This window comes from Neomonachus schauinslandi, chromosome 1 (genome assembly GCF_002201575.2).
Source record: "Neomonachus schauinslandi chromosome 1, ASM220157v2, whole genome shotgun sequence".
Classification (NCBI taxonomy): Eukaryota; Metazoa; Chordata; class Mammalia; order Carnivora; family Phocidae; genus Neomonachus; species Neomonachus schauinslandi.
In genome coordinates, this window is record NC_058403.1 from 57926787 (window position 1) to 57951017 (window position 24231).

The following is a 24231-nucleotide window of genomic DNA, read 5'->3' on the forward strand; positions in this document are numbered from 1 at the left end:
GACTGTATCTTCTGCACCAAGAACAGTGCCAGGCCCAAATCAATAAAGATTTGTTGAGTCAATTAGTACATTTTAAAGCTGCTCATCTTTCCAAGAGAATTGATAACCTAAGTTCACACAAATACTTGTACATGAATGTTCATAGCAGCATTATTCATTCATAATACAGAAAAAGGTAGAAACAACTCAAATGTCCATCAGTTGATGAATGGATAAGCAAAATGAGGTATATCCATATAATGGAATATTGGTGGGCAACAAAAAGGAATGAACTACTGACATGTGCTACAACATAGTTAAGCCCTGAAAACATTATGCTAAGTGAAAGAAATCTGACACAAAAGATCACATATTGCATGATTCCATTTATATGAAATATCCACATTTGGCATATCTATAGAAACACAAAGTAGATTTCTAATTGCCAGAGACTTCAGGGGGCACAGAATGAAGAGTGACTGCTAACAAGCTTGGGGTTTCTCTTTGGAGTGAGGAAAATATTCTGGAATTAGATAATGGTGCTGGTGTACAACTCTGTGAATATAGTAAAAACCACTGAGCTGTACACTTTAATAAGATAATTAAATGGTATGTGAACTGTATAGGTCAATAAAAAATTGCATTATATCTAATGTCCATTGATACAATACAACTTGCCTACTAACTATTGCTTTTCCAGTCTCTTTTGGCTGATAAATAAAAGTAATAATAACTGTCAATGGAGAACAAAGAGATGAATAAAACCATCTCTGCCCTCCAGCAGCTCAGTCCTTTTTTTTTTTTAAGATTTTATTTATTCATTTGTCAGAGAGAGAGAAAGCACAAGCAGGGGGAACAGCAGGCAGAAGGAGAAGCAGGCTCCCTGCTGAGCAAGAAGCCCAATGCGGGACTTGATCCCAAGACCCTGGAATCATGACCTGAGCCGAAGGCAGACGCTTAACCGACTGAGCCACCCAGGTGTCCCTCAAGCAGCTCAGTCTTGATGACAGGTATACATGTATGTTTAACATAATTTGGTAAATGCAATGAGAGCAGTATCCAGAGAGTACCAAAAGGGCACAAATAAAGAATATTTAATGCAGCATTGAGGCAGTACGATTAGTTTCTAGAAGAAATACTGTGTAGTCTTTAAAAAAAAAAAAAGGAGCAATTAGCTAGACAAGTGTCAAAGAGGACTTATCTAATAAATATGAAGATACTGCAAACAACTTTAAATGGCATATGATTACAGGAAGCTTTCTAAATGGTATCCTCTGCTGTTTTGAAATTAAAAGTCGCTATCACAACATTTACTTCACATTTTGGATAAACTGCTATAATATTGGTAGTTACCATTTAAATGTACATTCTGTCTTCCCCACTAAATAGTATGTTTCTTAAAGATAGCAGACTTATTCTGCACATTATTTGTAGCTCAAGTTTCTACTATAGTACCCCCAATATAATAAATGTTCAATAAAAGCTACCATTGATAATAAAGAAGTGATAAGTAATCACATCAGCACAACTAAACCAAAGGCAACTAAAAGAGAATCTTATATATTCTTAAAGATGTTTTATTCTACTAAACACAGAAAAGTTTGGGATCTCATCTAAGTACCTGGGTAGCAGTATTTTCTTCTCTAAGAAGAAGAATTTCAGCTGTAAGAGCATCAATGAGCTCCCGATGATCACCCAACATTTGCTCCAGTTGCTGCCTCGTCTCTACTTCTTTACGCAGTTGGACCTCACTCTACCAAAAAAAAAAAAAAACTTCCATCAATAATAAGATAAAATTCCCATCCAAAAATAAACTCCCATCAACAGCATAAAATACTGAAAACTAAGAGTTTCTACTCAAAGCTGTCAAAGAAAATACTTATGAAGTACATATTGTGTGACAGTAATGAGAATTACATATTTTTATTAAAAGGTTTATATTGCATTAAAACGAAATGTTGTGGGGCGCCTGGGTGGCTCAGTTGGTTAAGCGACTGCCTTCGGCTCAGGTCATGATCCTGGAGTCCCTGGATCGAGTCCCGCATCGGGCTCCCTGCTCGGCAGGGAGTCTGCTTCTCCCTCTGACCCTCCTCCCTCTCATTCTCTCTGTCTCAAATAAATAAATAAAATCTTTAAAAAAAAAAAAAAACGAAATGTTGTGTCCTTTTCCCTTCTTTATATAGAACACAATGAACAGAATGGTATACAGACTTATATAACTACAATTTTTGTCGAATAAAGTGGAGGGAAGGACAAACATATTGCTTGAATATACACAGAGCATCTCTAGAAGGATACACTTGTATCTCATAATGATAGCTAGCTACAAGGAAGCAAACCGGTTAAATGGAAGTTAATGGTGGGAATCAGAATTTTCATCTATATCCTTCTATTTCTTTTAATTTCATGCCATGTGATTATAATCACCAATTCAAGAACTAAGTTTGTTAAAATAAAATTAAAAATAAATGACAATAGGCTTAAATGGTTTTAACTTTGTAAAGCAAGTGATTAGCTAAAAAGTGGAAGCTACTAAACTTGTAATACTTTCAGAGAGCCAAAAGTACACTCCTGGAGACTCCTAACTTAAGGATGGAATAATGGTAAGACTTTCATAAGTCTGACAGTACAATAAATATTTCACTAAAAAGTAATTTTAGGAAGACAGCTCCAGAGAAATTGAAACATCTGAATTAGAGTGATGAATCAACTATTTTATTTTTTTCAAGTTTTTTTTCAAGATTTTATTTATTTATTTGACAGAGAGAGAGAGCACAAGCAGGGGGAGAGGCAGAGGGAGAGGGAGAAGCAGGCTCCCTGCTCAGCAAGGAGCCTGACGTGGGACTCGATCCCAGGGCCCTGGGATCATGACCTGAACCAAAGGCAGATGCTTAACCGACTGAGCCACCCAGGCACCCCTGAATCAACTATTTTAATAGTAAAATTTCCTTGAACATTTTTTGTTGTATTTGTTTAACAAACTTAAATTTATAAAAAATAAGTAAGTTTAAATAGATTTTTTGAAAGGTGAAATGTAGAGCTAACTCTAATCCCACAGCATTCTGAAGGCTGATTATTCAAAAATGAATTACAGAAATAATTCTTGCTTCTCTTATAAATTATTTTCACAACAAAAGATCTTCCACTTCAGACAAAGCCCAAGTAGTCACACAGATAACATGAAGAATTTCCCCCATCTGTGTCTACAGATTACAGGCATGCCACTCTCCAAACTAAAGTGGGAGTAGGAACACAGAGAAAAGCAATAGAACAAGGACACGTTTAGTAGTTCTATTGAATTTAATACTGCCAAACAATAATATTCAATGTCAGCAATGATTTCATTTATAGCAGATTTACCTTACCAATTACAATTTACTAAAACTCATATTAAAATCAACATCACTTATACTAGATGATACATAAATCAGCATGTAGAGGAAAATTAAGAGGATAAAGCTTTACTGCAGATAATCTAAAACTGAGGTATTTTAAACAAAGCTATTCAAACTTGACTATATTTCATTTGGAAATTGCAATAAATTAAGTGTAGAGGGAAAAAAACTCTGAAGAGGAGACTCTAATAACCTCTTGCTCTTACCTCTTTCAGGTACCGAACCAGGCGACAGAGGGAGCTCACCAGTGACAGAGTGAAGCCTGTAAGGCCCTGACTGCGCTGCAGTCCCTTGACCTCACGTCCTGTCCATCGTTCATATTCTTCCATTTCATGTTCCACTTCATTTATCATGTGTTTGAGGACATCCAGGCTGGAACTGTTGCTATTTGGTAAGTCTGTGGAGGCTGTGCTAGCTGTTAACATGTTCTTCTTCTGCTTGGAAGGAGCATGAGAATCCGCTTTTCCTTTCACTGATAATGACAGAAGTCATTCTATTAGAAGACCAAGAAAAATTATACCAGCAAGCTACTAGAAAAACCACTGACTGTTATTCACAGTTTATAAAAGGTTTCTATAGAAGTAAAGAACACTTTACTTCTATATAGTACATGGCTTGGTCCTTACTGGTTTCTCTCTCCCGTGAAGGAGGTTGTCCTCGGAACACTTCACTGAAGTAAAGTGTTCTTTACTTTTCTTTACCATTTCTCATAAAAAATCCATACAGTTTAAACCAAGTTTACACTATCTATAATGAATGTACTAGAACCATCTAGTACATGTTATATTTGGAGGCATTTCTTAGCTACCATTCAACAAAGTCTTAATTAGTTGGCTCCATCTGGATGAGTTTACGGGAAAAAACTTAACTAAGAGATTAAGGAAGCTGTATCAAGTTATGTGCTTAATAATTCATCTTTGTAAATTAAGGGACTGAACCTTTCTTTAACAACTGTTTTTGCTTCCTTGAGTTCAGCACTTGTCCCACAACATAACTTGAGTCTAGAGTCTCAGTAGATTCTTCAGATTGAAGCCTGGTCTGGATTCTCTTGACAGCATTGGTAGCATTCAGAGCAGCTAAAAGAAAAAATATTTCCAAAAGAATCTCAAGTGAACAACAAAAAAAGTTTTAAGCATTCCAATTAACAGATCAATCAGTATTTCATTCAATTAGGTAAAGTCAGTCAAAACTCAAATAACAGTCCTTTAAAAATTACTGCGTTTAAGAAAGAACATAATAAAACAAGTCACTATTCTGTGAGAAATAATACAATGGGGGAAAACAAACCTTTTTGTTCTCCTGATGGAGCAGCAGGTGATGGAGTTCCTGGAGGCGTTTGTGACTGTGTTGATATTTTCTGCTGAGTATCAGTCCACAGTTTATTAATTAACTCATAATTATCTTCCTTTAGTTGGTGGAGAAACCTATAAATTATGGGGCAACAAGCTATATTAGAATTAATAAATGCTATCATTTAAACTGTTCAACTGCTTACATGTTTGATTGAGGGCACTTTTAGTAATTCATAATCAAAGAAAAAATACATTTTGCTTTAACTGATAAGACAGCTAAAATGCCATTCTTCTTAGTGTTAGAAGAAATAATTCCATCTTCCTCCCAGTTTCCCACCTACCTTGGCTCCTACTCGCAGGAGCAATTTCCCCTTTCTGAGTTTTGTGGTAGGGGCCCCATTCTCCTCTCTCTTTCCCAGAGAAAGTACATGGCTTGGTCCTTACTGGTTTCTCTCTCCTGTGAAGGAGGCTGTCCTCAGAACACTTCACTGAAGTAAAGTAACTGGAGCAGACTCTGCCCTGAGTCTCTGGGAGCAGGGAGAAGGAATGGGAAGAAGGGCTGCAGCGTAGGGAGTTAAGCCTTTGGCTATAATCATCTTTCTCATTGATAAGGCTGATAATTTAATCTCCAACCACGTGATTCCTTCATCTATTTCTCAATTGGACTGAGACTTAAAAGAGGTAGGTGACAAAAAAGTGGAAACAACCCAGATGTCCACCAATTGATGTGTGGAGAAGTAAAATGTACTACATCCACACAACCATAAAAAGAGCCAGAAAACATAGCTGAGTTACGTGGAAAGCAGAACTCGTAAACAATGAACTTGGATATTTAGCTGTGGAGATTTCCAAGCAAAGTGTTGAAGGTGCAGCCTGCTTCTTACTGCTGCTTAGAGTGAAATGCAGGAGGAGAGAGATACACTGCGGGAAGAACTATTAAGCCAAAAGGAACCAGAACTTGAGATTTGGGAAATTTTCAGCCTCCCCAGAATGCAAAAGATGCTCAAATTAGGCGACACTACACTGTTAGGAAAGCATGCCCTGGAGAGAAGGACAAGTGCATTGCTAGACAATGTTTTGCTAATCTGAAGAGATTAGGCATCTGACTCATGGATCCCCTCAATGATCTCAGCAGAAGCCAGCAACATAGATGGGATTATCCAGGGAAGATCTCTGGAGGGACTCTTGTCTAATGGCATACAACATACAAAGGAGACACACAAGGTCTTTTGAGAATGTTGTACCAGCAGAAATACTGCAGCTTGGACTGAAAAGGACAGAGATAGGATAAAATGAAGGAAGAGTCAGACTCCCAAAATTCTAGAGTCAGCCAACAGGCTGATAAAATTACTCAGCTGTAAACATGGGCTTCAAGGAAAAGGAAGACTGACTTCAAGGCCAGAGCTGCAGATACAGAGGCCAAACCCACGGGTACCCAGGCTAAGGCCAGAGCCACAGGCACAAAGGACGGAGCCATGGACCCAAAGGGTGAAGCCTCAAGACATAGAAGATTATTACCAGGCTTTGAAACCTAATGGAATTTGCCCTGTTGGGTTTCAAAGTTGCTTAGGACAGGTGACCCCTTTCTTCCTTGGATTTTCAAATGGGAATGTCTATAAATTATTATCCTATGCTTGTTCCATCATTGCATTTTCAAAGCAGATAACTTGTTTTCTAGTTCCACAGGATCATATATAGAGAGGAATACTGCCCAGGATGGGTCTTATTCAGAGCTTACCCATACCTGCTTGAGACGATAAGATTTGGTTTGGGCTGATGACATTTAGATGAGATTCTGAACTTGAGTTTCATGCAGAGACACTGGGGAATATTGAAATGGGGGTGAATATAAATTTTGCAGGTGGGTCACTGAGCGGACTATGGTAGGATGTGAAGATATGTCCATGTTCTAAGCCCTGGATCCTGTAAATGGCCAAAAAGGGTCTTGCAGGTATGATTAAGTTAAGGATCTTGGGATGTGAGGTTATCCTGGGTGGGCCCTAAATGGGATCATGTATATTTTTATAAAAGAGAGGCAAAGGAAGACTTTAACATACACACAGAGGAGAAGGTGATGTGAAGACAGAGGCAGAGGCTGGAATGATGCAGCTGTCACAAGCCAAGGAAGACCAACAGTCATCAAAACCTGAATGAGGCAAAGAACAGATTCTCCTCTAGAGCCTCTGGAGGAAGTGTAGCCCTGACAAAACCTTGATTTTGGTCCAATGAAACTGATTTCAGATTTCTTGCCTCCAGAATTGTGAGAGAATAAATTTCTGTTGTTTTAGGTTATACAGGAATATATATTCAGAGAAATTTTCAAACCAGAAGGCATTTAGTCTCCAGATACCAAGTTTAATGCATCTTCTGATACCTCATGTTTAATAGTTAACAAGTAACATTTTGAGACATAAGGTATTCAAAACTGGAAACCACCTATTCACACAACCAATGGGATAAAACTAACTTTGCCTGACCAAATAAAAAAACAAAAATTTGATTCAAATGTAAAGAATAAAAGCAATGTTGGCACAAGATTAGTTATATTTGGGTTCTGAAAGAAAAAGTGGCTTAAAAGATGATACATGTTTCCAAGTGTCCTTAAGGAAACAGTGACCAGCTAAATTTGAATCACTCCACATATCTTCCAAAACCCACTAGACAGGGCAACAAAAAGAGCAAAAATAGCACATAACCCATACCTTCTACATTATTGGAAGACAGAAAATACTACTAACTTCAAATTATCTGTAAGTAGAAAAATACACACTGAACTCCAGCAAAGATATTTCTTGAGCTCCTGTCAGAAGCCCTAGCAGGAAGGGAGGGCAGTTGAAAATGACCAAACAGGGAAGAAAGCAGAGAGCCTAATGGTGACAAAATCACCTCCAGAAAGAAAAAGTCCACTCTAAGTATGCAAATACTTAAAAAGGAAGGAAACACACATACACACACACACACAAACCCCAAACCTGGGCAGTCAAAATACTACCAAGAAGTGTGTAGAACCCAAGGTGGTAGGTCTTGGAAACGCATCACTTCTTGATGTGAACAGGAAGAAAGAAGAGTTCTTAGGAGGCTGAGTGCTGAAGGCAAAAAAAAGAGTGTATTATCGTAACACACTTAACTAGGGAGACCAGTTCAAGACAAAAAAAAAAAAAAAAACAGTATTGGAGGACAAACCCAACTTTCACCCACTGATACTTAAAAAAAAAAAGGCATCCATTAAAATAACTGTGCTGCACTATAATTGAGAGAAGACCCACCCCAAACTCCCAACCCTCTCCACAAAATGTACAAACTAAAACAGTCTACACCCATACAAGACAATATAACAAAACAGAAAATGTAATTGAAATATTCCAACTAATAAAAATTTCTCCCCTCCCAAGAAAAAGCAGAAGAAACAAACATTTTAAATGGAATTAAATATACTTAAACAAGCATTTGAAGATATATATCTTGAATCAGAAGTTCTAAAACTAAGAGCAGAGGTGGACAAAAAGCAGGAACAAAATAAGAATTGATTGGACTCAGAAAAAAATACGAAGAAAAAGAAAAACTCAGAAATAAAGATTAAATTACAATGTGCCCAATGGATAATTGTTAAATAAACATTTAATAAGGAAGACTGAAGAATTACAGGAAAATAACAACAAAAAATAAAGAATAAAAAAGGTTAGAGATAAAGTACTTGAAATAGAAAATAAGGGGCACCTGGGTGGCTCAGTCGTTAAGAGTCTGCTTTTGGCTCAGGTCATGATCCCAGGGTCCTGGGACTGAGCCCCACATCGGGCTCCCTGCTCAGCAGAAAGCCTGCTTCTCCCTGTCCCACTCTCCCTGCTTGTGTTCCCTCTCTCATTGTCTCTCTGTCAAATAAATAAATAAAATCTTAAAAAAAAAATAGAAAACAAGAAACATCACTTTTATATATATATGTAAAAGGAATCTCTGAAAAAGAAAAAAAAAAACCAATGATATCAAACTAATATTTGAAACCATAACCCAAGGAAACTTCCAGGAAAAGAAAAAATAAGAAAGAAAGAAAAGAACTGAATCTACACACAAAAAAAGCCAACTGTGTTGGAAAAACTGACCTGAAAAGGTAAACTCAAGACACAGCTTAGCCATGTTTAAATTTTAAAGATAAAAGAAATAAATTTTAAATATAAAGGAAATCAATACATAAAAATGCCAAATTATTTATAAGGGCAAGAAGATTATTCTAGCATCAGACTTGTCAAAGCAACATTCAAAGTAAACCAAGAGTGGAGAAGCATTTTCAAAAAAGTTAAGGAAACAAAGCATCAAAGATTTTATATCCAGCCAAGCTGTCCTTCAAATATCAAAGCTATAGAAAAACTTTTAAGCTTTCAAGAACTCAAAGAATAAAACTCACAAACCCTACAGCATGAGTTTGTCTAAATGAGTGATCCAACCAAGAGTTAACTAGGGAAACATCATAAAAGGACTGATGATGAGCATTTAATATATTTAACTGTAGCTCCAAGACTAAAACAAAAATAGCAATACACAGGGAAGAATAATATGTAAATGTTTTATGTCCTGTCAAAGCAAAAAAAAATGCAGCTAAAAGAGAAGAAGGACAGAGGGAAAAAAGGAAAGAATGAGAATATAGAATAAATTATTTGTGCAAAGGCCATAGGTGGAAGTCAAAGCATACCATTTAAAGCTAACACACCTGAAAGCAAAAGGTTAAAGAAAATAGGGGACTAAATGGCTCTATAAATAGTAGATATAAAGGCAACCAGCCAAAACAAAATTACAAACTTCCTAAACACCAAAAGAAATGTTTAAGAGAACAGAAAAAACATTACATAGAGAAGGAAAACTATTATTATAGTATAATGTACATAGTACTATAAAATAATATGATGAAGTTGACATCAAACACATCAACTATATCAATAAATATTACAAGCTTACTTCACCAATTAAAAAAAAAGATTTTCAAACTGGCTGAAAAGACAAGACCCAATTCTATGTTGAATACAAAAGATACACCTAGTACACAGTAATTCAGAAAAGCTAAAATAAAAGAATGAGCAAAGATGAACCAGGCAATTAGAAACAAGAAGGCAGAGCTTTCATTCTTGATATCAAAGTAGAACTGAAGCCAAAAGGCATTAAATGTGACAAAGGATACTTTATAATGCTAAAAGCCATAATTCACAATGAAAATACAATACTTATGGATATCCATGTACCAAAAAACACACCAATCAGGATGGAGGTATTTACCTTCAAACAGAATTAAATATACTTGAACATCATATGCAAAGAAAAATAGAAACACACTAATGGATGGGCGCCTGGGTGGCTCAGTTGGTTGGGCGACTGCCTTCGGCTCAGGTCATGATCCTGGAGTCCCGGAATCGAGTCCCGCATCGGGCTCCCTGCTCAGCAGGGGGTCTGCTTCTCCCTCTGACCCTCCCCCCTCTCATGTGCTCTCTCTCTCATTCTCTCTGTCTCAAATAAATAAATAAAATCTTTAAAAAAAAAAAGAAAGAAACACACTAACGGAGCCTTTAATACACTACTCTCAATATAAGATAGTGACAAAAATAAGTAAAGACACAGAAGAAGTAAACAACATCATCAATGAAGTAGATCTTAAGGATACACATATAGAACTTTATACCATGTTAATATAGAATATACCTTCTTCTCAAGCACACAAGTGGAACATTTACAAAAATTTAATCATATATTAGGTCACAAAGAAAACATCATTAAGTTCCACAAGTAGAAATATTATAAGCACATTGTACACCTTAAACTTACACATTATATGTCAATTATATCTCAATAAAGCTGGGAAACACAAGAAATGGCCTTGGAAAAAGGGAAGCCCTGTAGATATTTATGCCATATATACATACCTATCTACATTCATATTTGACTGAGAGTTTAGAGAGTTATCCAATTCATTCTCACTTTCTTCGGACTGGCTGTTACCAGTTCGTTCTTCATCATCATCTACTTCATTAAGAGCCTTTCTCAACATAACAATAAAAATAAAAACACAAGTTGGTCATATGTACACTCATCCTTTGTTTCTTCTTGTCATTATAATAGAGAGGTCCCTCCTTCTACCGCTAACATCTCCACAAGTGCTCTAGGACCTAAACCCTCTCACCTCCTTCCACTCCATCAAGTGCCCCTTCCCTCTCCTGCATCTTCAATCTCTCTATACTGGCTTCAGCTCATCCGCATTTAAATGTGAACAAGTCTCTCTCATTGTATCTTCTCTCTTTTACCACCAAACTTCTTGAAAGAGTCATCCCCCACTTCTCATTTACCACCTATGCCCTACAGCTTTGCTTCTGCCCTACCATTCCACTCAAACTGCTGTCTATAAGGTCAACATCCTTTTTTGATTTGTTCCTAAATAAAATATTTTTCAGTCTCTGCCTTCCCTTACTTCTCTGATTCATTGGACATTAATGACCATTCCTTTCTTTCTTTCAAGATCATCTTGATACATTCTTCCTTTTAACTGCCAAGATACCATATTTCCCTGGTTTTTCTTCTGTTCTTCTGGCTCTTCCTTCCCAATCTCCTTTATTGGTTCTTTTCTTTCTGTCCTTTCTTAATATCTGGTGGGACTCAAGGTCCTCCCTTTGGACCTTTTCTCCTCTCATCTGACTCCCTTTCCGAATGATTATATCTAGTTCCAAAGCTGCAATTACAAGTCAAATGCTGTGAGTTCTCAAATTTCTATCTTCACCCAGATTTCTCAGGAGTCCTAGACAATTATATCCAACTGCCTAAAGGATATTCCTAGTAGACATCCTACACACATAAACTAAACATGTCCAAAACTGGTCATCTTCCTAAGCCTCTCCTATCATTCTTCCAGAAGCTTTATTCCTGCCATATTACCTAAGACCATGAACAGCATCACCATCTACTGAGAAGCTCAAGCCAGCAAACTGGGAGTTATGCTTCTTTCTCATCTGTCACACCCAATCAGCTACCAAATGCTGTCAATTCTATCCCTTTTTAATCTCTCAAACCTATCCCTCTTCCCCTCTACCTCCTTCTCTGCCATTGCTTAGGTTAGGCCCTCCCACTTCCACTAAAATTCTAACCTAGTCTTCTAACCAGATCCTCTCACCAGTCTTGTTCTTTCCCAAACCCTGCCTCCACTCTACAGTTGATTTCATCATGACTCTACTCTTCCTAAAATCCTTTGGTGGCTCTCCTCTCTTTCTGGTTCTTTAGCCCTAGCTCCTCCCTGTCTCTCTAGCCCCAGCCCTGCCATTCCCCCATTCCCATAATAGAGACCATGATTATCTGAAAGCTAACATTTTTACTTAAGTGCCAAAACATAATGGCTTTGGCTGGAGATACGGCTAATGGGTTTTGGCTATTTAAAACATGTAACATTCTACTTAATTGCCTTTGTAAGCAGAAAACAGTAGACTTAAGATTTTTTTTTAATGATTCTGGACTTTGTAATTCCCTAGGATCATCCCTCTAATTGACGATTCTCCTTTTTTCATAGGACATATAAATAACCTAGGAAATGGCACTAAACAGGTATTGAGTCCTAGTCAGTCCTAAGAAGTTGTTTTATTTTAATATTAAATTCTTCATGAGCTTTTAAAAGATGTTTCCCATTTCAAATTCTAAACATTTTAATTAAGTTTCAGTTAGATTAGGATATAGCTAATTAACATTTTACTACAATAATATAATTTTCCCACGTAACTGGTCAATAAATTCCAAGTTTCCTGGGTAGCTACTTTCTAAACACACTATTAGAAGAGACTAACATTTAATGAAGAACTAGTCTCTGGAATTACACTAGACACTTTACATAACTTATCTCCGCTCATCCTCACAACAACCATAGTGAGTATATTCTATTCCCATTTAACAAAAAATCAACTCAAGATCCAACAACTAGGACTAACAGAATGTAAACACAGATCCGCCTCACTCTACAGTGGAAGTGAAAAGACTCCCCACTGTTTCCATAATGGCAAATGGAGCCTCAATTTGAATGCCATCTCTGATACTAACTAGCTATATGATCTTGGACAAAGCACTTAATTTTTCTGAACCTCAGTTTTTTTTATCTGCTAAATGGAGGTCATGATAGTACCTACCTCGTAGGTATTATTATCCAGTCCTATCTGTTTGGTACAAACATTACTCACCGAAAGTGCAATATGCTTGAGTAAGAACAATTGTAGCAACCATACTTGGTATTTGTTGGTATTTAAGTTTTTGAAATGTTTACCACAATACCTACATAAACTTAATTTCAACATAAGCATGATGGCTATAAGGACAGCACATTACCTGAGGCTCCATGATGGATTCATTAAGAATGGCCTGCGTGACAGGGTCTTGATTTACCAAAATAGGACCCTGAGAGGAATCAGGAGCCATAGTTACATTCGGAAACCCTGCAGAAGGAAAAGAAGTATGATGATTTTACTTCATTTAATTAAATTGACTTCGCAAGCACTATCCACTGCCATAGGTTTGTATTAGCACATAAAAATCTTAAATAATAATAATAGCAGCTCACACTTAGATAATGCTTACTATATGTCAGGCACTGTTCTAAATGCTTTTACATATATTAAATCATTTTACCCTCACAAAATCTGATGAGGTTGTTACTATTATTATTTTATAGATCAGTAAATTGAAACTCAGAGACATGAAGCAAATGGCCCAGAGTCACATTAATAAATGGTTAAGCCAGGATTCAAACCTTAAATTAAAAACAAATGATCTGTTTTTAGGGATTAAAATAAACAATGGATTATATACACATTAAAGTGAATAATGCTATGTATCTGACAAGAGAGAGACTGAAGTAGCCTTAGGCTTCAAATTAAGCTTTACTCAAGTTTTATATAAATAGATACTTTTGTGGTAACTTAACATTAATAACCTGGAAATTAAGTCATATTTACAATAAAATCTTATACATTGCACCATAAAGTATACTAGTAAACAATAACAACTTACCTTTGCTTAGCTCTGTAATTTGTAATAGTTAATATTCTTAGTGAAAAGCAAACAAATTATAATGAATCTATGCCAAACAACTCCTGTATGCTATCCACTCCAGACTACTTGTACTATAAGTAATGTGATGCCCAAAAAAAGATTTAAAATTCTTCCAAACAGCCATTGTGGGCTATGATTAATAAGAAAAAGAAGCGTTTGTTTGAATGAAATACGTTACCTGTGCGCCTACGGGGAAAATCAACAAACAGATCTTTTGCTTCAGCCATCAAATGATCAGATTTTTCTAATACATCCTGCATCTGGTATTGATCAGAAAGAATCTAGACATGTGTTAATGATAAATATTATTATTCAGAAAAAAATCTATATATATACTATGAAATCACAAAGGAAAAGTCCATACAAAGGCACAGAGCATAAAAATAACCATAGGCCACTATCCTCCTAAAATCCTTCAGGGGCAATATCCATAAGTACCAGTAGATGGGGCTATTACAATAATTAGATTTCATATGCTTGGCTGCAATCCAAGTTAAGAAATATATTATTAAACTGTGACCCAGCATACACACAAATGTAAATGTATAACAAAATAAAAGTCTTACTTAACCTTACTTTTTGAGAACCACTCTGATATTCTCTTTTAGTTTCTATTCTATTTTTTAAAATAATGGCTACAACACACTAACTCAATTTCACAATCCACTAACAAGTTGTGATCCACAGTCTGAAAAACACTGATTAAAGATATAAATCTCTGAGCCATAAACTCAGAGGTGTTTCAACCTTTAAAGTGATTTCATAATCCGCTAATGGTTCATGATCAACAACTTAAGAGAATATGAGGTAAGATGTGAGTTTGGGGGCATCAAACAAAGAAGTAACACTTCCGTATTTACAAACAAGCTGGATTTTTATCCTGGAGGGATGAGAACTCAAAAAATACCATAACAGTAGTTCCTCTAATTAGGCACTTTCAACTTAGGAACTTTCATAATTATAAGCAAGGAGACACAAGCAAGTCAACTCTAGCCACCACCACCAGATGGCATTCTTAAATTGAGAGGCGTCACAAAATTGGATACTCCCCAGTTTCCAACACTGATTCAAAGCAATAGAGAGGAGCATCTGGTAACAAATGCTCTCACCAGAATCTCTCTAGCCCATGGAAACAAGTATATAATATGACTTCAGTTATTGTTTCAGGACACCGAGAAAAGTAACAAGAATCACATTCTGACTTTTTCCCTTTCTTCTGCTGTAGCCAATCTGGTTGGCTGGCTCAGTTGGTGAGAATCAAGTCCTGAATTTGTTCCTTCCACAAAGAGTAAGTTTTGGAATGGTATAAAGCAAAGAGCACATTCAGAGACAGAACACTGGGATCCCAGGCCCAGTCAAGGGATACTAAGCAAAATCCAATCTCTTTAAGTTTAGGTTCCTAATATGTAAATGAAGATACCACCACCTTCCCTAACCCAAAGGGGTGTTACAAGAATGTGGACACACTGAAAACATGTACCATTCTAGAAATATTTGGAATGTTGTTACAATGTAAATTATATTATCCTATGAACCAAATTTCTATCCCTGGTTAGCGATCTTGCAAGTACACACAATTAGAGCTTAGGCAAGAGAGTAAATGGAGCATTATAATCTATCATTTAAACTAGAAAAATTACACACAGAATATTTCCTAAAGGCAGTTTTGAGTTTACCATTTAAAAAAAAAAATTACTGACCTTCCATCAAAATAAAGAGATATAACTGACAGAAGCAGATTGAAGAGGAATAATTTTATCATCTCAAGACCTGATGATCAAATATAATGAGGTCTCCAGGAAAGCCGCTACCCTATTGCACTTTGCCAGTCTCTGCCCAGCCTTCTTGGGGCAGATGGGTTGAGAGGCCACAGATCAGTGTACTGGCTTTCTTTTGCCCTCTCTAGATTTATTCATCACTTCTTTCTGATAAAACTCATCCTCTTGATAGGTAAACCAATCTCTGCAAGCCCATCTGTATACATTACTTCCCCAGATGGGTTCACAGAGCACAAAATCAAACTTATGAATAGTGGTACACATCTTGGATTTGCAAAGGATCAGCCAAAGGTCCCTTCAAAAACATTATCAAAAACTTTTTACCCTAGCAGTTCTGTTCTCTGATAATAAAAACCAGATAGAAACAGGAAATTACAGAGAGATTTGGGAAGTTATTATACTTTTAGAATTTATAAAACTTTATCAAAGTTTCCCTCTCTCTGAATTTGGACCCTCATTTGCTGATTCCCATGACATGAATGCATCATACAGCAAATGATTATGCTAGCCAAAGAGCTTTTCTCTTAACTTTGTTAATCTAGGACTCCAGCTCTGGGGGATGCACTGGTAGCTCTAATACATAATGATACTGCCTAGGTGAATATGCCCAAGGAGGCTTCTTCATTTGGTCCCATCACATCCCTTAACATAGACATTACAAATTTAGCAACATTGAAACAATAGATGCACATATCTTTGACTCAGCAGTTCCACTTTTAAGAATTTATCCTACATGGGTGCCTGGGTGGCTCAGTCAGTTAAGCATCTGCCTTCGGCTCAGGTCATGATCTCAGGGTCTTGGGATCAAGTCCCACTTTGGGCTCTCTGCTTAGCGGGGAGCCTGCTTCTCCCTCTCACTCTCCCTCTGTGCTCTCCCTGTCTCTCTTTCTCTCTCAAATAAATAAATAAAATCTTTTAAAAAAAGAATCTATCCTATAAATATAGTTTTACATGTATTTAAAAACATATTCAAGCATATTCATTGTATTACTTACAGTGACAAGGCAGGTAACAATCTGTGGGTGACAGACCTGCTACTTACCCACCAATGTCCCCTCTTTTAATTTTCCTTTTAACAACAGAATTCCCAAGTTTTAGCCAAGTACACAGCTAGATTTCCTAACCATCATACTAGGTGAGAATGGTCATGTGATGAATTTCTGGACAGTGGGATATAAGCCAGAATTTCTGGGTGATATGTAAAAGGAGTAGCATGCATTCTTTTTCCCTTTTCATGCTGGCTGGAATACAGCTGAAGGAAGCTGGAACAGCCATTCTCTACTCAGTGATGGAAGTCCTGGAATAAAGGACCCCAGAGATCCTACCAACTACCAGTTACCTCTGAACTGTTTCATAGAGAGAAAGAGATTTCTATTTTGTTTAAACCACTATATCTTCTTAACCAGAAGCCTAAACTATAGTCCAGTACACTTCCTAAGTTTGCACAAATAAAGCACTGGATAAATACATTGTGGTACATCTGTATATTACCTGGCCATTAAAAAGAAAAGGTAGATTTCTAAATACTGACATGGGATAACCTCCAAAATATATTGTTAAATGGAAATACTTATCTTAATAATAGCAGAGGTTCTCAACCCTGGTAAGGAATTAAAAGTACATAAAAACTGTCTAAAAAATACCTAAGTGGGGCCATATCACATGTCCACTATATCAGATTATCTGAGTACAGATATATCTGAGTCCAGATATAGTGATTTTTTTTTTTTTTTTTTTTAGATTTTATCTATTTGACATAGAGGGAGAGATAGCACAAGCAGGGGGAGCAGCAGGCAGAGGGAGAGGGAGAAGCAGGTTCTCCACTGAGCAAGGAGCCCGACATGGGGCTCGATCCCAGGACCCTGGGATCGTGACCCGAGCCGAAGGCAGCCGCTTAACCGACTGAGCCACCCAGGCGCCCCTACAGTGATTTTTTTAATGGAAAATCTCAACACTGACTGATCTAATGTGCAGTCAGCATTGAGAACCACAACATCAGAGCCTGAGGAATGGGACTGAAGGGAAGGCAGAGAGACTTCACTCATCCTCTCCCACCACTCTTCCTTCAATCCCTACTTCAAACACATCCATTCCTTCAGGACATGAGCAATTCAGGACATGAGCAGGAGCCACTAGAGATGGGACACAAAAGCCCAGAGCTGCCTCAAAGGGGCTGCCTTTTTTCCTGGTCACTGAGAACTACTACATAATATTCAAATATGTATACCTTGTCCAAGATTATCAAAAGATACTTATCTGTAAAGAACCATATGGTCTCAATCTACTGGTCTTTTTACAAGTCCATGTAAACATTTATTTGGGAGACAGAATTCTTCCTCATGAGATATAAGATTAAGACTTTTACCTTTCACTAACAAGCCTAATGAATTCCTCAAAAGACAGAGTGATTTAAAGCTGCAGTGAAAGGTCACCCAGACAGCCAAGTGCCATAAGCTTCAACAATGAACAAGAAGCAACACTACAAAGTATATTTCTTTTTCAATGATTTCATCCCAAATCAAAGGTTTTTTGCTGTAGTTTCCTCTTATTTGCCATATTATTTATTCCTACACATCTGATTACTTATTCAAATACCCTACATCTGGCAAAAGATTAAGCCAAAGACAAGTGGCTTACTAACTTGTTGGACAAGCACACATTTTTTTTTTTGCAAAGTAATCAATCTAATAGCACTGTGTGTGAACTGAGAAAAGTAATTATAGCACTATATATATATATACATATATATATATATATATGGCACTAATTATGTGCCAAATGATGTACTAGTCAGTTTGTTAGTACGTATCACTGAAATCTCATAACAGTACAATCAGGCAAGTCACATAAACAGTAACTTTCCGTGCTGGAATTCAAACCTCCAAACTAGACCCTAATCATCCCTCTGCTGCTTTTTTCAGAGTCCATGTGTACATCATTGTATAAGGATGCAGTCATTTACTAAAGTCCTTCCAATGTGAATCAAATTTGGGAGGGAAAGAGAGAAATCTATTTATCATTTTCTTCTCTAACTCTAAAGATAATGCAGTTTAGCATTACCTCCTTCATTATAGACAATCTTCTTCTCTCAAGATTAGAAATTTCTGGTTTCTGCCTCTTCCATTTTCTCTTCAAAGCTTTTTCTTGGAGTTCCCAGTGTACTAATGCTCTGTTCTTTGATTTGTGTATTTCATGACGACGTATCTGTACAAAAGAAAAAAATATAAAAGAATGCTTCAGGAAAAAAGAAGTTGCCTATTCAGATGGTGGGACCACCTAATCTAGTTCATCTTTAAAAAATTTTTTTCTTGGGGCGCCTGGGTGGCTCAGTTGGTTAAGCGACTGCCTTCGGCTCGGGTCATGATCCTGGAGTCCCGGGATCGAGTCCCGCATCGGGCTCCCTGCTCGGCGGGGAGTCTGCTCCTCCCTCTGACCCTCCCCCCTCTCATGTGCTCTCTCTCTCTCTCTCTCAAATAAATAAATAAAAATCTTAAAAAAAAAAAAAAAAAAAAAAATAAAAAAAAAATTTTTTTCTGATCCAACATGTGTATATTTATACATATTCACAACCAAAATTTTCAGTCTTCTAAATCTTCAAAAGTGATTTAAAAAAAGAAGAAGTATCTAGAACTAGTAGACCTAGCAAAAAGACAAAATGAAAAAAATATTAATTTCTACTTCCTTTGTACAGACAATCCAATAAAATGTTATTTTCCAATCTATAGGCCAGGATTCATTTAATGGGTGGTAAAATCAATTAGTGGGTCAAACCAACATTTTTAAAATAAAACAGAATACAGAGTAGAAAATATTAAGAGTAAATCACACATAAGAAAGTTAAGAATTGTTCTGTTAAACTTTTCAGTTACACATGTTTGTACTGTACAATTACATACACACACACACACACTGAGTACAATGTAAAAGGCACAAAGTCCACTGACTCATCTTTGGCAAAGACACACCCATTTCGTAATACACACGTCACCACCAAAAACTTACAATGCAGTACGTTTATAGCCCTGCAATGGCTGCATTTGGAAGTGGGTCACTGGAAATGCAGAACTCCAGAAAAATGGAATTCCTGAAGCAGAGATATGAGCCACAGCGTAAGAGTTGCAGGAGAAGAGCTCACTGAGGCGGCTAAGGAGTAGGAGCAGACACTGGCTGTACAAGCACTCTGGTATTCAGAGCTATGAAGATGAATAAAATGTACTGCTTTGTTCTCACCATGTAAATAAGAAACCAGTCCATTAAGGGACCAACAACCAAATGCTATGTAAGGGTTCTGAACACAAAAAGCAAATGAAGATGATATTTTTGAGATAATTGGGGTAATATGAATATGGACTTGGAATGAGACAATACCAAAAAATTATTGTTACTTTTGTTATGTGTGATAATGGCATTGTGGTTATATAAAAAAGTCTATATTTTTAAAAATGCAAACTGAATTATGTTGGCACAAGATGACATGTTCTCTGGGATTTGCTTCAAAATGCTACAGTGAAAGAAGGAAAGGGTATGAAAAATGAAGAACTATGGCAAAATTTTAATAACTATTATATCTGGGTAAACAGTACCTGGGAGATCTTTATACTTTTGTCTCCATTTTCATGTAAATTTGAAATTTTTCATAAAAAAAAATTTAAGTCAGTAGGGCATCATTATTATCCTCAACAAATATTTAACAAGTAACTACTAGGATTAAGATTTCTAGGTCCACAAAGACATACAAGATATAGCCCTTATGCCTCAAAAGCATTAACAATCTGCCCAGGAAGATAGGGCACATACGGTTGACCCTTTAATGACACGGGTTTTAACTGCACGGATCCACTTGTAAATGGATTTTTTCCAATAAATACATAGTACTGTAAATGTAATTTCTCTTCCTTATGATTTTAATAACACTATCTTTTCTCTAGCTTACTTTTTTGTAAGAATACAGTATATAATATATATAACATACAAAATATGTGTTAATCAGCTGCTTATGTTATCAGTAAGGCTTCCTGTCAACAGTAGGCTATTAACTTTTGGGGGAGTCAAAACTTATACAAGAAATTTCTGACGCAGGGGGTGGCACCCCTAACCCCCACATTGTTCAAGGACCAACTGTACATATAAAGATAAATGAAATGCCTTAGATAACACATACACAATGCCTCATATAGACAGTAAGTATGAGAACAGTTTAGAGGAGATACCAATTGTTGGGCAGCTTCAAAAAACTTCAAACTTAGTACAAAACTATAATAATCAAGACAATGTTGTGTGGCATAGGATGGACACATAGATCAGTGGAATAAAACTGACAGTCCAGGGGCGCCTGGGTGGCTCATTCGTTAAGTGGCTGCCTTCAGCTCAGGTCATGATCCCAGGGTCCTGGGATCAAGCCCCACATTGGGCTCCCTGCTCCACAGGGAGTCTGCTTCTCCCTCTCCCACTCCCCCTGCTTGTGTTCCCTCTCTCTCTGTGTCTCCCTTTGTCAAATAAATAAATAAAATCATTAAAAAAAAAAAAAAAAACTGACAGTCCAAACTAAACCCTTATGTTTACAGACAATTGATTTTCAGCAAGGGTGTCAAGATAATTCAATGGAGAAAGGACAGTCATTTTAACAAACAGTACATGGACAACAGGATATCCATTTAGAAATGAATGAAGATGGACCCCTATCTCACTATATACAAAAATTAACTCAAAATGGATCAAAGACCTAAATATGAGCTAAAACTACAAAACTCTTAGAAAGAAACATAGGTGAAATTCTTTGTGAATCTTGGGCTAGACAATGGTTTCTTAGATATGATACAAAAAGGACAGTTGATGAACAAATAAATAAACTGGAGTTCATCAAAATTAAAAATTTTTGTGCTTCAAAGAATACCATCAAGAAAATGAAATGACAACAAACAGAATGGGAGAAAATATTTACAAATCATATACCTTATAAGGAACTTGGACCCAGAATGTGTACAACTCAACAATAAAAACACAAGTAATCCAATTTTTAACTGGCTAAGGAATCTGCATAGACATTTCTCCAAAGAAGATAATACAAATGGCCAATAAGCACACAAAAGGATGTTTAACATCATTAATCACTAGGGCAAATCAAAAACACAATGAGATTCCACTTTACACCCACTTAGGAAAACTAAAACTAAAAATATGGTAATAACATGTGTTGGCAAGGGATATGGAAAAATTGGAACCCTCATGCCTGCTGGCAAGAATGTAAATAGTGAAGCCACTTTGAAAAACAGTTTGGCAGCTCTTCATAAAGCTAACTGTAGAGATACCATATGACCCAGCAATTCTACTCCCAGGTATACAACAAGAGAACTGAGAACATATGTTCACACAAAACTTGTACACTAACGTTCAGAACAGCCTTATTCATAACAGTCAAAAAGTGAAAACAATCCAAATGTCCAGCAACAGACGGGTATATCCATACAATGTAACAGTATCAGCAATAACAGGGATGAAGTACTGACACATGCTACAACATGGAGGGGCCTTGAAGACATTATGTTAGATACAAAAGGACACACATTGTATTCCATTTACATGAAATGTCCAGAATAGGGGCGCCTGGGTGGCTCAACTGGTTAAGCGTCTGCCTTCAGCTCAGGTTATGATCCCAGGGTGCTGGGACCGAGTCCCACATCAAGCTGCCTGCTCAGCAGGGAGTCTGCTTTTCCCTCTCCCTCTGCCCCTCGCCCTGCTTGGTTCATGCTCTCTCTCTAAAAAATATATAAATAAAATCTTTTAAAAAATAATTAAAAAAAAAATGTCCAGAATAGACACATCCATAGAGACATAAAGAAGATTAGATATTGAGGAAGAGGGGCATATGGGGCATATGACTGTTAACAGGTACAGGGTTTCTTTCAGGGAGTGATGAAAATGATCTAAATTAGAAAATATGAATATGAATATACTGAAAACCAATGGATCATACACATTAAAAGGGTGGATTTTATGGTATGTGAATTGTATATCAATAAAGCTGCTTTTTTTTTTTTTTTTTTTTTTAGTCTATAGCAGAAACCTTTTTAAAAGTAACACTTGAACTAGGGTAAGGGAGCAAAGTAAGATTTGAATAGGTAGACAAGAAGGTAGAGAAACTGTTCCAAGTAAAGAAAATCACATGAATTGAGGCTCAACTGTGGAAATATACATGGCATATTCAAAGAATAAATTAGTACATTGACTAGACCAGTATGCTTGCATACGGAAGTAACAATAAATAAGGCTAGAGATACCTACAGATAGTAGAAGACAACAGGTGTATACAGGGCAATACTGGAGAGATTTGAACAGAGAGATTTGAAACCAAACCTAATAAAATTTTAATACATGCTAAGTGACATTCCTAGGTAAAATCAGGAAGTCCAGATGATATGCTTTTCAATTTCATATAGACATAAGCAAGATTAAATATAACTGAAGAACTTCCAGGAAGTACCTCTGGTTTCTATTCTGAAGGTCAGAAACCCAATATCAAATAAAACATTGAACAAATCTTAACTTTTGATATTAAACTTACCAGATCTTCAGGAGTTGCCCGATGAACTGTTAGGTCATTCACAGTATTCTGCAAAAAAAGAACTTTCTTTAAAGAAAAAGTTTTCTTACAAAATATTAGGATATACTGGATTTTTTTAAAAATAGGATTTCAATGTTTATTCACTTTCTTTGGGTAATTTTCTTACAGGAAAAATTTTCTTTAAACTAGGTTAAAAACATTTAAAATCAATTTTAGTTTATTTTTGATAAATTCATTTTCCTTTTTTTTTTAGAGGCCTTTTTAAAATTTTTTTAACTTTTTTTTTTAAGTAATCTCTATGCCCAACGTGTGGCTCAAACTCATGGCTCTGAGATCAAGAGTTGCATGCTCTACTGACTCAGCCAGCCAGGCACCCCTCAAAAGCTTTCTTTTATTAGTTTAAGCCTGGTACACCTTTTTTCTCCCACATGCCAAATGGGCCTCAGTTAAAAAATCATGTACTTAACTAAGCATGCTAACCTCCAAGAAACCTTTCTTTGAAGAGTTAAGGGATTTGTCTGATCATCACATTTAGCAAGATAAAATTGCTATTTTAAATTGAAATAAAATTATTTCTATTTTTACATACTATATAAAAGTGTTTATTTAAATTAAAATGAAATGTTAGTTTTATTATTCAAACTTCTTACCATATTTGTTCACATTCTTCAGAGAGTTATGTCACACCTATGAACTTACATTGTTCATTTATATGTGGTCAGGTATGAGTACATACTAGATTTTAAAGGCTGAAAACAGGGGCGCCTGGGTGGCTCAGTCGTTAAGTGTCTGCCTTCAGCTCAGGTCATGATCCCAGGGTGCTGCGATCCAGCCCCACATCAGGCTCCCTGCTCCGCGGGAAGCCTGCTTCTCCTTCTCCCACTCCCCCTGCTTGTGTTCCCTCTCTTGCTGTGTCTCTCTCTGTCAAATAAATAAATAAGATCTTTAAAAAAAAAAAAAGTCTCTTAAAAAAATAAAAATAGGGACGCCTGGGTGGCTCAGTCGGTTAAGCGGCTGCCTTCAGCTCAGGTCATGATCCCAGGGTCCTGGGATCGAGTTCCACATTGGGCTCCTTGCTCAGCAGGGAGCCTGCTTCTCTCTCTGCCTAAAGCTCCCCCTGCTTGTACTCACTCACTCTCTCTCACCTATGCTCTCTCTCTAGCAAATAA

At 36.7% G+C, this 24231-nt stretch overlaps 1 protein-coding gene across 2 annotated transcripts in view; it reads right to left on the minus strand.

Moving 5' to 3' along the window:
* SPICE1 (spindle and centriole associated protein 1) overlaps positions 1-24231 on the minus strand; it is a 53135-nt gene that overhangs the window by 19342 nt on the left and 9562 nt on the right. The window contains exons 3-11 of one of the 2 annotated variants that reach the window (XM_021692373.1): positions 23063-23110; positions 18562-18705; positions 13902-14004; positions 13001-13107; positions 10570-10682; positions 4662-4798; positions 4313-4450; positions 3581-3846; positions 1601-1732 (exon numbers count right to left, since the gene is read on the minus strand). In XM_021692373.1, the coding sequence (XP_021548048.1) occupies positions 1601-1732; positions 3581-3846; positions 4313-4450; positions 4662-4798; positions 10570-10682; positions 13001-13107; positions 13902-14004; positions 18562-18705; positions 23063-23110 (1188 nt within the window). The remainder of the gene's footprint in view (positions 1-1600; positions 1733-3580; positions 3847-4312; positions 4451-4661; positions 4799-10569; positions 10683-13000; positions 13108-13901; positions 14005-18561; positions 18706-23062; positions 23111-24231) is intronic. The other variant, XM_021692374.1, reaches the window with a different exon arrangement.